General features: G+C 41.1%; 2 protein-coding genes across 3 annotated transcripts; both read right to left on the bottom strand.

The window, feature by feature from the left end:
• Positions 1-368: 368 nt before the first annotated feature.
• Positions 369-8,116, bottom strand: LOC121301447 (MOB kinase activator 3A). Of its 2 annotated transcripts, none has more exons than XM_041230858.1 (4): positions 7,896-8,116; positions 5,141-5,650; positions 3,114-3,316; positions 369-2,372 (listed from the first exon to the last, which is right to left on the bottom strand). In XM_041230858.1, exons 2-4 carry the CDS (start codon positions 5,556-5,558, stop codon positions 2,343-2,345), a joined length of 651 nt encoding a protein of 216 aa, XP_041086792.1. In that variant the 5' UTR covers positions 5,559-5,650; positions 7,896-8,116; the 3' UTR covers positions 369-2,342. The 2 variants fall into 2 exon arrangements, with proteins under 2 accessions (XP_041086792.1, XP_041086791.1); XM_041230857.1 differs by having other exon boundaries at positions 370-2,372; positions 7,892-8,116.
• A 655-nt stretch (positions 8,117-8,771) lies between these two features.
• LOC121301348 (tyrosine-protein kinase ZAP-70-like) lies at positions 8,772-14,185 on the bottom strand (the record flags this gene model as incomplete). Its single annotated transcript, XM_041230663.1, has 5 exons — positions 8,772-11,339; positions 12,435-12,547; positions 13,074-13,214; positions 13,583-13,775; positions 13,959-14,185. Coding segments are annotated over 5 exons (789 nt in total), but the record flags the coding sequence as incomplete, so codon positions are not given.
• Between the last annotated feature and the right edge of the window lie 230 nt (positions 14,186-14,415).

The following is a 14,415-nucleotide window of genomic DNA, read 5'->3' as shown; positions in this document are numbered from 1 at the left end:
CTTTTTTTTTTCTGATGGGAGAAGCACACTAATAACTGATTAAATATAAATATTGCAAAGTGTTGCTTCTGTAATTCCCACATGTAAACAAAGGGGGTTGGGTGTCCCTCGAAGTAAAATATTCAGTTTCTCATGTGAACGGCTTAATGCTGCAATCTTCTGGGTTTAAAAGGAAAATAACCACTAACCAGAGCAGTTTATTGACCTTTAAAATATCTGTAACCATAAGCAGTGAGAAGGGTGATCCGAAGAGCTTTAACACAGAAGAGAAGTCAAGAGAAAACTTAATGTCATAAAATAACATGGCTTTATTGTGTGTGTGTGTGTATATATATTATATATATATATATATATATATATATATATATATATATATATATATATATATATATATATATATATATATATATACTAAAAGCATCAAATACACATGTAATCTAACACATCCAACAAAGGAAACTTGCCCCCAGTTTGCCTGTTAATTAAATGAACACATAAGAATAAGTCTTAACACTACAGAGCTGAAGCAGGCATTGGTCCTGGAATATTCTGTACCAGTGAACACATTCATCACAACAACAAAGAAAAGGCAGGAATCTGTGTTGTGCTGGTCCATTCTAATGCCTTTAAAACCCCACAGCCCCTCAGCAGCTGGTGGAACAGACATCCCAGCTAGAACACAGCAGTTCTGGCTCACTAAAACACACAGAGAGCGTTAAAGGCAAAACAAGTCAAGTCTCCCATCATTTAATTTAAAACCTCAACATGATGTGCCATTAATCATCCGCTATCTGTCAAGCACAAAGACAAAAGACAACTCCTTGAAATTATTAAATAAATTAAAAACAAACACAATTGCCATTGATATCGAAAGACTGGAATTGATGTCTCAAGGCTAGAGATGAGACAAATTCAGCTCTGGATTGACTAGACAGAAATCGCCCTCAGTGGCGGTTGCACAGTTGATGGGTGAACAAGATCAGGGCTTTTCTTTCTCTGGAAACAAGTGATCTGACCGCTAAAGCTGAATTGCTACTGAGGGCCATGTGAAGCAATCAAAGGATACTGGTAAATCATCCTTTAAGACGCACAATAACAACTTTGCCAACCCTAAACAGTACTGTATGCATTTAATAAGTGTAACGCATTTCACATTGTAGCATGCATTGTGTCCCCTCTCCCTAATCTGAAGGACATTCTGTTATGTTTAACAAGTGAATTTTATCTGGCTATTAAGGGACAAATATAGCCAAGTACAGGGGGGAAAAATGACGTTCACCACTAAAATACTACATTCAAAATACATTTAAAAAAAGGTGCAAACACCAAGCTAGGGAAACTGCCTATGTCTTCTGAAGCATCCCCAGAATATTCCATGACCTCCTATCCTATTAAGGATTCAGCCATCTTTCCAGCTAAGGGGGGTCATTAATGAAATGCTAATCCAATTAAAATAAATACTGCTCCACAGTAACTCAGATTATTGCCTTCCAAAGCACTAGCTAGCAGCTTCATCGAGTCAGGCTTTCTTGTATTGTTGCCCATAGACTGGTGTGTAGCCAGATCACAATTCGACAGCATGAAGTTGAATTGGCAATTATAAAACTGTTTATAACGAATGATGTTCAAAGTTTGCATATTCTTTCAAAGTGGTTTCAATTTGAATCTGAATAGCACTTACAGCCTCCAAGACTTAATGCAAACCAATCTGGTCCCAAGGGTCAGGATATGAAGTGGCTGCTTTGGGATTCATTGGTCAAACTTGCATTGATTAAATAAGTACGCGATTCATCTGCAGCTACCTCTTTACTGAATTTCACTTCCATCTTAATAAACAGATGACAGAAATAGGTTTGCTTGTTTGTATCCAACGCAGTCACTCTGTGCTCACATTCTGTCTAGGGAATATACTGCGCATCTACCACCTGCTTATTACCATTAAACTGAACTGCAATCAATATTGCATATCAATTACATACTGACGATGCCACATGAAGTTCATTTCTTTAGTGGTCACACAGTTTAGTTTTCATCCCAATATTTGTTACACTATAAAACAGATATGTAAAATTTACATTAAAAACAGCAACAAAATTTCAACTAAGTTAAAAAAAAAAAAAAAAAAGTTTTAAAAACAGCAAATACTCATAAAACATCAGTTACACCAAAAATATGATGCTCTTTTTTTTTTTAAGCAGATTATATATTTTTATACATATATCTTTTTTGCTCAAAAAGAGCCACATATAAAAATAAACTCTCTTTCTGTCTCCACAGTGGTCTCAGAGATGGAATGTTGCCCCAACGCTGGCGTCTCTACAGTGAAGGGAGATGATCCATTTTCAATGACAAATCCGGGCTGTCATTTCTTTCTGATGGATAAAAAAAAAGGAGGAAAACGACAGGGTTAAATAAAGCTGCATGTTTACGTAAAAATCACTGCAGTTCAGGGGTTCAATTTTTTCTTATTAGAAATGATTATTTTCCTCTTAGGCAGTCAAAACAGCCACTTCATATTCTTACCAGTAAACTGTGTTGTGGCAAGTATGGTCTTGTGAAGAGAAAACAAAAAAAGTTTGGCAACATGTTTTTTTTCAATTATGCACAGGTAAAATGACAATGTAAATCCAGAAATTTCCCTGGCTCATATAATACTACACACCAGGTGTCTCCAATCCTGGTCCTGGAGGGGGGACTCTGAAATTCTGAAATAACCACCCTTCTAGTCTTTATATGGGGAGATTGGAAGACGCAAATGCATGATGACCTCATAGGTGAAGGCCATGCCCACCCCCCAATATAAAAGCAATGGGCAAAAATAAATAAAATTTGGAAACAACTTTCAATGGAAAATATATTATGTGTTCAAAACTACTTTTCTTCCAGCTATTTTCAATAGGGTTAAACAGCTTTGCAATGACATCTTCATGGCCCTACTTTACCAAGATTCTCCAGGTGTCTGAGCTCCAACCACCGAGCAAGGCTGCCTCAAAGTCCTCATCAGTAACCCTGCCCTACACAGCCTCCCCACAGCAAAGCAGCTGGTCTACCGAATTCAAGCCCCTACCTGGGGACCACACTGGCTTCCTGTCCTCCTGCAAAGCAGAACTCACCAGCGGTTCCAGCTCCTTGTGGTCTATGAGGTTGAACTCTTTGACGAAGTAATAGAAGTGCTTGTAGCAGGTGTTGACGTGTGCCTCGGCCCCCATCTGCAGGACCCGGTCGAAGTGGTGGATGTAGACATGCACGAAGACTCGGAAGAGACGGGACAGGATCTTCTTCGCCACCTGCATGAAGTTCTTTGGGAAAGGGGTACCTACGGGAGTGAGGGATCAAATACACAATTACAACATGCACTGCACGGCGGTCACTATTTGGTTGAGCCATGACAAGAATGTACGAAGACTAAGCTACAGGAGACACAGGGATGGCATCACTGAGCATGCGAAGACACTCATGTGTTCAAGGTTAAACCTCGCTGAAGCAATCAGTGGGACTGAGTTCATTCATGTACAGCTGTGGTTAAAGGTTTTGCATCACCCTATAGAATTAACTCATTTTACTTCATAAAGTCGAGTAACCTGGAAAATGAAACAGACAATAACAATAACAATAACAAACTGAGGAGTGACTTAAAAAACCAAGGAGCTTACAGAGGTGAAATGGAGTAACGTGCGGTCAAGTTCAGTTTAATAAAGTAGGATGCTAAACTATTGAAAAATGCATTCAACTAATGCACTCCTTGCACTACTAATGTCATTGTAGATATAAGTTACTGTAATCCTTACTTGTTGCATCCTAGTTCATATAAAACATCAGTTGTATTATTTGCACTTACCATAAACTGCACTGCATTTAAACAATCTTGTATTGTAATACAGTACTGCCCTGTAACACCTGCAAGTCATCTTGAATAAAGGTGTGTACCGAACAAATAAACAACATTGTACACCTGAATGATTAAGAGACAGCTTCAGAATAGCTGTTGATCCAAATTAGGACAGATTGAAAAAAAGGGATGAGAAAGAACAAGAAACCATGGCAGAGAGATGTCCGCGTTTTAAAGAGAAGGGAGTGAAATCGTGCCGAGGAAGTCCTTTTACATTGTTCAAAAGCAACAGGAAGGGGCCAGCACTGGAACAGGCGAGCAGCTACAGAACTGTGTGACGTCTTTGTTGTGTTACTATAGCGACAGCCACTGCAACAAAACTGAGAAGCGGCCCTTTTAGATCTCTAGTATGTGGAAACAGCTAAGGAACTGCAATAAAAACACACCACGATAAAAAACTTTTATGTTACCAGAATTAACATCACATGCTACTGGAACTAGAAACCAGAAGAATAATCCCTTCTTAACCTTTTACTGCCACACGCTGTCATACAACAAGGCTATTTCATTGGAAGTAGCATCATTAATCCTGGGCAAAGAGAGATTACTCTGTGCTTGCCAAGTAAATTAGTGTAGCCTAACTTGGTAGAATAAAACAGTAGAGAACAGCAGTTAAATAGCAAACATGTTATGCACCCTAAGTCTTGTACGTAAGCAAACGGTCAACTAGTATATCTATCATAAATTTCCATGATGTAACAAAAAATAAGTGGTTCTCCAGATGGGTTATTTGGCCAGACTCACTGGTGAATAACTACAGTACTTCATAAATGCTCATGGTATATCCACAATAAATACCAATTATTTCTTCTGCTGTCAGACAGATAGACAAGCCACGCTCCTCGCCTGGTGCAGAAAGACGGGCCAATGTAAAACAGCACTATATTCTTTCGAACACATGAAACGTTCTCTTTGAGCCGTTGCTCGTTCGAGACCACTGTACCACACCGCTTACAGCTTACCCCAGGCGCTCTGTTTATCATAATGTCCACCGATACAGTGAACGCTTTGATGGCGAGCGAGATTGCCACCAACATAAAGGGCAATACGTGTTTTTTTTTTTTTTTTTTTTTTTTTTTTAAATCGAGTGTGAAATTAAAATTAACTGCCTTACATGAGATTCTTCTGCGGCTCTACAATGTGAAGGTATATGTGTGTGTGAATTAAGAACTGATCTTAAGCTCAGTATTGGAATTCTCTCAGCTGGTCCATCTTTGTACACCTGTGTCTATTTTAGAAAGTGCTCCATACCAACGTTGGTGGGGAAGATGTCCTCATTATTGATCTGCATCTCAATCCAGTCCATCAGCAGGTTCATGTACTTGGGTGCGGGGAGGGCGGTGGGCTTCTTATACTTGTGCTCGTCCTGCCAGCGGTACTCATACTTGGGGCCGCCGGACATGACGGGGCAGGACTCGTCGGTGCAGGACTCGCTGATGGTACCGTAGATCAGGTTGATGCGGTTGAAGAAGTCCACAGCGTGAACCGCCACCCAGTCGCTGAGCCCCTCCCCGTGAGGCAGCAGCACAGCCTGCTTCAGATCCAGCCCGGCATTCAGAGACGCCTGCGCCTTCTTATGCAGGTCGAAGCGTTGGGTGCCCTGCTCGAACTTGCGCTTGGGCCGGAACGTTTTGTCCTTGTTGAACACTTGCTTGAGTGCCATCGACATCTCTGGGTGGGGAGTGGGGGGCGCTTCTTAAGACTTGTTTGCCAAGTCAGTCTTCTATACGTAGCAGCCGTTTCTTCTAATGCTCATGGAACCTGTTCAAAATAAATATGTATTAATAAGCTGGCAGGGTCTGACACTTGCACTATCCCTGCATCCACGCCTAGATTTCAGAACTACCTTCACTTGAGTATAGTATTGAAATGACCAGCAGACAGACGTTTAATGTAAAATAAACTGTTTCTCCCTTACAGCGCCTATTAGTAAAAGGTGTGGTTTATTCATGCTGTGATCAGTTCAGAGCTCATTTACCAGGGGCACAATTGTTTATACTCCTGGCAACTGATCATTTCAATCCCTTAAAAAGTTCTGAAACTCAGGTATGGGTGCAGGGCTAGTGAGAGTTTCAAGCACAGCATTCTGTTATATGTTAGGCTGAATATTTATTTTACTTTTCTCACAACAAAATCCCCCACCTGTATTTGAAGGACTGACAGCTAGGTTATTAACATGCAACACTTGCATGAATGCAATGCACCAGTGAAATTAGCATGGCTGGGTTTAGAGTGGAGTTCACAGTAAAATACAGGGATGGCAATAAGACCCCCCATTGCATAGCAGTTTCAACCTTTCCAGATTTTAATACCAGTTTGATTAGTCAGAGTGTATAGGTAACAAGCTCAGGTCTGTCTTACTAAACTCATAGTAAAACCAGGAACGGATCAAACTGCTATGCAATAGGAATCTTGTTTCCATCCCTGAAAACACTTCCATCAGTGTGGGTTTTTAGTGCAGAGTGATGTTTCGATGTGCAGTTTGCATAATGAGCCAGCTGGTAATCTAAGCCCTTCAGAAACTCAGTGCCAGTTTCTCACATTTATACAAGTGCTTGATTAATGAAGCATTAACATGCAGGACATGAGCTTGTCACAACACACACAAGACAGCTGGATTAAGGCTTTTATGCAGATGCACAATATGCAGTCTTTTCTCATAACAAAATTCAACTTGGATTAAATCTTGGGACTAGCTAATGTTACTTTAGGTAAGGCAGTCCAAAATTAGTGGCTTGGTATTGCATTGGCTGATTTTACAAAGATTCAATGAGGGCATCCGAAATGGAACTTTTAGCCAATAAAAGTGTGCAAGTTCTTTTAGCTGTGAGCGACACCTGTGTTAGCAACTTATAAACAGCTACTTTAGACTACTTTATAGACATCTTAAACTAATTTCATAAATAAGACACACACATTTTGTTTCCTATGTGTTATAGACACTCTTCTATAGCCAGCTCTTCACAATGTGAAACCCAGCACCTACAGCTGTGAACACCCTTCACTCATAGTCCTTCTCATCTCTTGAAGGGGCAGATCTTGATGAGCACAAACTGTGGATAACCTTTCCTAAGGTAATGTTAGGTATTAAACTAGCAAACAGTCCAAAAGTTTAGATTGTTTGTAATTCTTGTGATATGAAACAGGACACTAGCTGATTTGATCACTGCTGCATCATTTAAAAATTACAACACAAAACTGGGTTACAAGACTACTTTTAATTTTAATAATAATAATAATAATAATAATAAATAATAATTGTACAGCACAGGGATGGAAATAAGACTCCGACTGCATAGCAGTTTCACCAAGAGCTTGATGAGCCACAATGCACAGGTAACAAGCTTCGGTGTCTTCTATTAAACCCGGAATGGCTCAAATTGCTATGCAACAGGAGTCTTACTTCCATCCCAGCCGCTGTACACATACATAAAATGACCCTCCAACAAGAGAGACTAAACATGCAAGCCTGGTTATACATTTTAAGTGACAGCTTAGCATATGGTTTGTTTGTTTTTTGTCGCAGTTATACTTAGTGTACTGAAAGATAAAGATTGCCCGGGTTATTCCCCGTGGCCTGCAGGAACCGCTTATTTTAAACGTAAGGGTAACTCCGGGATAAGCAAAGAAATCGGTGAAAGCTATCGAGGGCAAGTCCGCGACGGTTTTCACGACAGGATACAATAGGTCGATCAGATCTTACGCGCCGTAGCTTCTTCAACTAAACACGCATAACTTCTTAAACACGCATGTTGCATTGCTCTCCTCAGTGACGATTAGGAATAAAGAGCCGGCTTGCTAATCTCTTCGACCCGCGGCGGCGCCAATTCTGGAAACAAACGGCGTAATTTATATAATGCGGACAACACGCAATGCCTGTTTGAATTCACTTCATTTGAGACTGAACTCAGCAGTATTGCGAAACGTGACAGCCATTTCCCTGTCACGCCCGCACTCTCTTGAATTATTATTATTTTTGTTTCTATAACCTTCCACACTCACCTACTTGATGGCGTGTAACACAGCAGTAAGTTATCGCCGATCTTCAGGACTACAATATAACTTGGTGCTGACTGGTAACTCTTCAGCAAACCTTCAAATAAAAGCGAATTACAAAAAAAAAAAAAAAATCAACAAGTAATTTAAGAGACTTTTAAAATACGCCTCGGGATTTCTTTAGGAATCGTAGGCCACCTCCTCGCTCGAGCAGGACACACTTCCTCTCAAGAAAGCGTCACCCAAATACCGTATAATCACGCAAACAGACGCATCAGCCTGTTGAGGGACACGCTTATATTAATTAAGCATCGGTTTGGAAGCGGCAATTAAAATAAAATAAAGAGTTCAAGAAAAGGAAAATAAACTGATAGAAAGACAGTCACCTTCAACAAATAGGGCGCTTATACTGTACATATGAAACCAAACCATCGACAGCTTTTAATAAACAAAAAAAAAAAAAACACGCACGTATATTCATATACCCTTATTTACATCATAATACGGTAAACATCAGAAACTAAAAAGGGAAGGGTTACTTTCCTGGGGCGGCAATTGCGGTAAGTAACCAGCAAGGACTGGAGTTTGATCTCGTTTGTGACACACAGTTTACACCATGCCCAGGGCTAAGGAAAGAGGTCGAGTGATGACACCCATCCCCCAGGGTCTCCGTGCTCAGGGTGTGACGACCGCCCCCCCCCCCTAATCTCCCTGACCCTTCCAGTGAACCCAGGGGTAGGCCTATTCATTTTTTTAAATGTATTTATTTTAAGTCTTGAAATACAACACAGGTCAGTACAGTATATAAAACCTGCTACCCTGGTGTTACTTAGGATTCAAGACAGTAAAATTAAACATATGAAATTAACAAATGAATAATTACCAAGTAATACAGTGCATACAGAGTTCAAGTATAAAGTTACAACGTAATACAAAACTAAGTTAATTTAATGCCTGGGTAAAACATTTTCGAAGTCGAATACCGTTGGAAGTTACAATCGCCCATCTTTCCCGTATATTTATGCCAACTTTTCAAAAAATATTTATCAAGAGTAAGACTAAAATGATTGATCATGCTGCTTAAAAACTTTTATATCCAGCAAGCATTCCAAAGCACTGGCCATATAACAGCATTAAAACAAATGAGATAGGAGTGACCACCTGTGTCAATCAACCAACTGCCCCTAGAGAGAAGCCCGCCCTACAGGCAGCCTTCATTAGGTAATGCAGCAAAGCAAATGTTTTTGGTTTTGTTTTAAGAAAATGCTGTCACAGCAACTAAACAGCGTTTAGACGATTAAACATCCTGCCACAGTTCATGTTGTATAACCATGCTGTAAGGGAGGGGGAGGGGGATGTGACCCTCAAGGATGTTTAAGGGACTCACATGTGGTCCTTTAGGCCAGCTAGGGTTTCTCAACCTGCCCTGTGTTACTAACTCTTTTCCTTCCCCTTTGGAGGCAATCAGAGACAGTCCTGCAGCAGTAGGAAGTTATACAATGACACCTTCAAGAGAGCAAAGGAAGCAGAACTCATGGGGTCTTTAACACAAAGGGGGTTACCTTGTAAAACTCCCATTTCTTTGTTTAAAGATTTACCGCAAGGGAGTCTACATTCTCTCCCACCCACAGAAAAAACCCTCACCAAGAACCTCACAATAGATATTCGGCTTCAGTGTCATTTTCATATCCTTGGCATTTCAAACAGAATGAGGAACAGGCTGCTTTAAGGTTAATGTTACGGGAAAATCCAGGAAGGCCCCAGAGTTCAGGAGAGATTATAGAACTGCCTTTCCCAAGAAATATTCATGCCTCCTCCGCTGTTTACGAAAACGAAAACTGCTTTCAAGTTCATAAATGCCTTTCACCTGCTGTTGACTTACTCATATCGTGACAGGCGTGACTAGAGAGCAGACTGTAATTAATGCACGCCCATGGTTTCAATGCCTGTAGTATTATTCAGGTTGTGTGAATAGCGTTAGCGGGAGTCTGATTCTCTCTGAACTTCTTAGCACGGTCATTTCAATTATGTACCCAAGCAAGTGGAGTTCTGAAACTCAGAAACAGTGCAGGATGACTAGTGTGAGTTTCCAACCATGGGTCTGTGTCCCGCACAAAAGTGCATTTACTACCTTGGATACTGATCACAACTGAAGCTTAGCAAAGCTGGATCTGCTATGCACTTGGATGTGGGATCTCTAAGTAAAATTAGGGTGTGCAGTGTGCAGGATGAAGCAATAGTGTTGACCCAGTAGCATCCCTTTTCCCTTACCTTATTGCCATCGCTCTACCTATACCTCAGCATAGTGTTACGTCATTGTGCTATAGAACGGTAGATTTCATTAGGTTTTGTGGCTGGCAGGTTATGATAAAGTTAGGATTTGGTGTTGGGGTGTAGGCTGTACTAAGGAATGCTGCAGGTAACACAATTATAAATCAGAGTTTGAGTTTACTTAGCCTTTACCAAAATCCTGCTTTTTAGAAACACCTGGTTAGCACTGTAAGTAATCAGACCATTAAGTCTGCACAGAATTGGTTTTACCCCAGTTGTTGTCTTGTGCAACAGGGCAGAAGCTGGGCGCGAACCGGCAACCCACACATTGCAAGCGAGAGTCTTAACCACTATGCAAAAGAGCCGGTCTCGTTGGCATTGGTGGTTTTAAAGCTTTTAACCTCATCTCACTGACAAGGGACAGAGTCTGTATCACACAACACAGCCTGCAACCCTTATCTTTATCTGCTGGTAATCATTTAAAGACCTGTAGACTCAGATGATTTTGGTTGGCTGTAAAAAGTCTAATTGGCAAAGGGCAGATTAAACAGCATGGTGGGTCAGATTAATAGTCTGAACGAGGTAGGTCTGAAAACCAGGACTGGGTGCAGGGAATGTGGAGACATGCTATTGGGTTGACTGGAATGGGAAGATTACATACATTTCAACAATCAGCATATGGCCTTTATTGATAGACAAGAATTAAAAAGTCAAAATACACAAACAGTTAAGAATCAAACAAGGCCATTCTGACCATCAACAAGTCAATGCAATCTTTTCAAAGAGTTCATACTTGCACTGGACAGCTGGGAAACAAACTGTTTTGCAAGATACAGAGTTAAATGAGATAAATGAGACAAGCTTGCAACACTATAACACCCGTCTGATGATATGCCGCTGTTTCATTTTCAAAAGAAAGTGCTTGCTAACATTACTTGTGCTGACAGAAGCCTATAGAATCCCATATTTTCAATTAAATAAATGTAGCGCGTTTGCAGTTCTCGGTTTTTCTGTCTTGCATTCATTCTTCAAAGTGAAACCAGTGCACCCGGAGTGAGAAACGCTGGTCTAAGTTGGTGCAGCCTCACTGCTTTCTGCCTCCGTTGTAGTTTTGTGGGATATGGAGTAATGATAGCTTCGCATGCGTGCTTCCACATCCACAAATCCAGGGCGATCCTCAAATCTGAAAGATCATATAAATAAATAAACAAAGGCATGGTCGACAATGGAACTGGACAGAGATGGAACAGCTTCCCCTCTCAGCTCTGTGAGCACGTGCACCTCAGTGTTGGGTTACCATATGACTGCATCTACACTACAACAGTCTGGGACAGCTCACGCTTTTCAACTTGCACCCAGTGCATTCTGGGAAGTGTAGTCCTGCTGTGAAAGGTACCCCTGAGACAGGTAAAATCTACCAGAATGCACTGCATTGTGAGTTAGGAAAGCCTGAACTGTCCCAAATGGTCCTGCTGTACATGGAGTCATATTGTAACCCAGCCTCAGTGCTGAACTCAACAAATTCTGTGGAAGGTTTGCAATGAGGGGCTGTGTTGAGACTCCCAAACTCCCTTTATTGCCCTTTTAAACCCACTTAAACCTCTGTCTCTAGATTTCTTGGTGTCCCTGAACACAGATAATTGTCTCATCTTCGAATGAAGCACGATGTCTCACAAACTTAGTGACACTCCGAATGTTATCCAACGACTGGGAGGGATATATGTTCTTCATTTTACTCCCAAAAATATGTTCCTGTTATGGTGACTAGAAGGTTGTGTCCTTTCTTCCAAAAATTTATTTTGTGGAATGTAAACAAACTGGAGTGGTTATTCCTATCTTTACCAGCAGATGTCACTGCCGTGTTTTATTTCCACTACCTTTCTGCCAAGTCCTCTAAATTGTTTTACCAGACTTCAGTTTTCTTCTATTGAAGGTGCCACCGTGTTGTTGATTCCCTCCCTGCGCGACAGGTATTAGGACCCCACCTGAAGCTTGAAAATCCTTTGTACATAGAGCTTTAAACAGTGCAATCCTCACAGCACAGGGAGTGAATCTGCAGTGTGCAGGACACTAAGGGCAATTCAAATGGAAAATATATATATATTTTTTTACAAATGGTTATGTCGAGCTCGCAAGATACATTAGCTCAGGATCTCGATGTTTAAATTTGAAATGTCGAGATGCTGAGATAAATGATGGTAATTCGAAATAAGATATTATTATTATTATTATTATTATTAATGCAGTGCCTCTTTGACACAGAGGCTGCAGCTCTTACTTGAAGATCCAGCAGTCTGACATGATGGTAAACATTTCCTCGGGGCACACGGGCGGGCGCTCCATTCGATTGCCAGCCTGGATGAACTGCATCACCTCCGGCCCTTTCATTTTCTACAGTGACACACAAAATAAAATAACATAATAATGTATATAAAAACAGAATATAAATATAATTTGTAGGACAGTTCCCAACTAGTCTTAATGGATCAGTAATGCCCTGCTGATAACAGCGTCAGCAACCAAGCTCAATATATTTCTAGAACATACTGTTATAGCAGATTGTTGATGAAATATAAGTGTCATAAACTTAAAAGACGTGCATATTTATATGTAAAGGATTAGGATCAGTACCCCGAACAAATCACAAATATGGGTCTACTATAGTGTATGCTGCAGGCACCAATAGTGTGATTATGGCACCAGGTCTTTAAATAACTTATAAAAGATTGGCACAGTAAATTGGTCATTTTGCAGTTTAACCATTTTTGAGCACGGGTGACCATAGTTTTTGCAACGCTGCAACACGCTATTCATACACTCATTTCAGCCTGCTTTCACTGGGCTGGGTTTCCTATGACAGTGGCTGCAGGGTAGCTTCAGTTTAGTGCTGTAGGAGTCGTGTGACTGATGGCTGTACCCTGTAGGGTTTCTGCCCGTAGGTAAAGGCCTCCCACATGGTGACCCCAAAGCTCCACACGTCACTCTTGCTCGAGAACTTGTGGAAGTTGATGCATTCCGGAGCGTACCACTTCAGAGGCCACTTTCCAGCGGAACGAGCCTGGAAAGAATAGGGAAGAAATGCAGTCAGCCCCTGATTATTGAGGCAGGCAAAGTGCATAATGTGCTTTATTAGACTTTTTTTTATTGTTTTCAGCTCTTAAACAGTTGCAGAGTTCAAGTTACTTATAAAATGTTACAGCTAACTTGAAATCTGCATCTGTTTAAGAGCCGAAAACAAGAAAAAGGTCTAATTAAGCAAACGGTCAGTTCAATTAAGGGTCTAGTTAAGTAATTGAGAGCTCAGTTGGATTGAAAACCAGCAGACACCAGGTTCTTGAGGACCAGGGTTGAAAACCACTGAGTTAGTAAATGGAAATCTCTATATAAAATCACAGAAGCAGCACAAATGACACATTTGGCCTTCACCTTGTAGTAATTGTCATTGGCTCCCAGGGCCTTTGACAGGCCGAAGTCGCTGATCTTGGCGTAATGCTGGTTGACCAGAAGCACGTTCCTGGCAGCCAGGTCCCGATGCACAAAGTTCTTCTGCTCTAGGTAGAGCATTCCCATGGATACCTGGTGCATCAGCTCCACCACGTTCTCCACAGAGATCTGATCCCTGGGGGGAGTTAATGAAAATGACTATATTATACTGGCACAAACAATATATGATATTGTCACAAACATTACAGTATACTGTCACAAAAATTACTGTGCACTGTCATTTAAATAACATAGTTGAAATTATAGCCTTTGTGATCCAATAAAGCACATATACCCTGGCTCTACAGATTCCACTCACTTCTTGGTGGAGAGGAACTTGTTGAGCGGGCCTCCTGATGCCATCTCCATGACCAGCATGAGGTTCTCCGCCTCGCATACCCCGATCATGCGCACGATGTAGGGGTTGTCCAGCTTGTGCATGATCTCCGCCTCCTTCATCATCTCTTCCTTCGCTCCCTTCTCATTCTCACTCTTCAGAACCTTGATCGCCACGTCGATCTGCTTCCTGCAGCGCCGGAAAACAAAACCCAGTCAGACAGTCTCCGGGACCGTGTTACTGAACTATTGAAACCGACGCTGCTCATGGGACCTTCGTACAGGTCCTTATTTAGTAAATCAAGGATCTGGCTCTAATGGGGTCTCTATTTTAACTCCTAGGTTCAATTCAAAGAAGGACTGTAAGGGACTGAAAGAGCCTGTAGTCAGTGCGTACCACTGACTTTAACACTAGCGATCCTTAAACAGAATAAGAAATA

The sequence above is a fragment of the Polyodon spathula genome, chromosome 27, assembly GCF_017654505.1.
Source record: "Polyodon spathula isolate WHYD16114869_AA chromosome 27, ASM1765450v1, whole genome shotgun sequence".
Lineage (NCBI taxonomy): Eukaryota > Metazoa > Chordata > Actinopteri > Acipenseriformes > Polyodontidae > Polyodon > Polyodon spathula.
The sequence above is the reverse complement of the archived record's forward strand: the minus strand, read 5'-3'. Positions and strand labels throughout refer to the sequence as shown.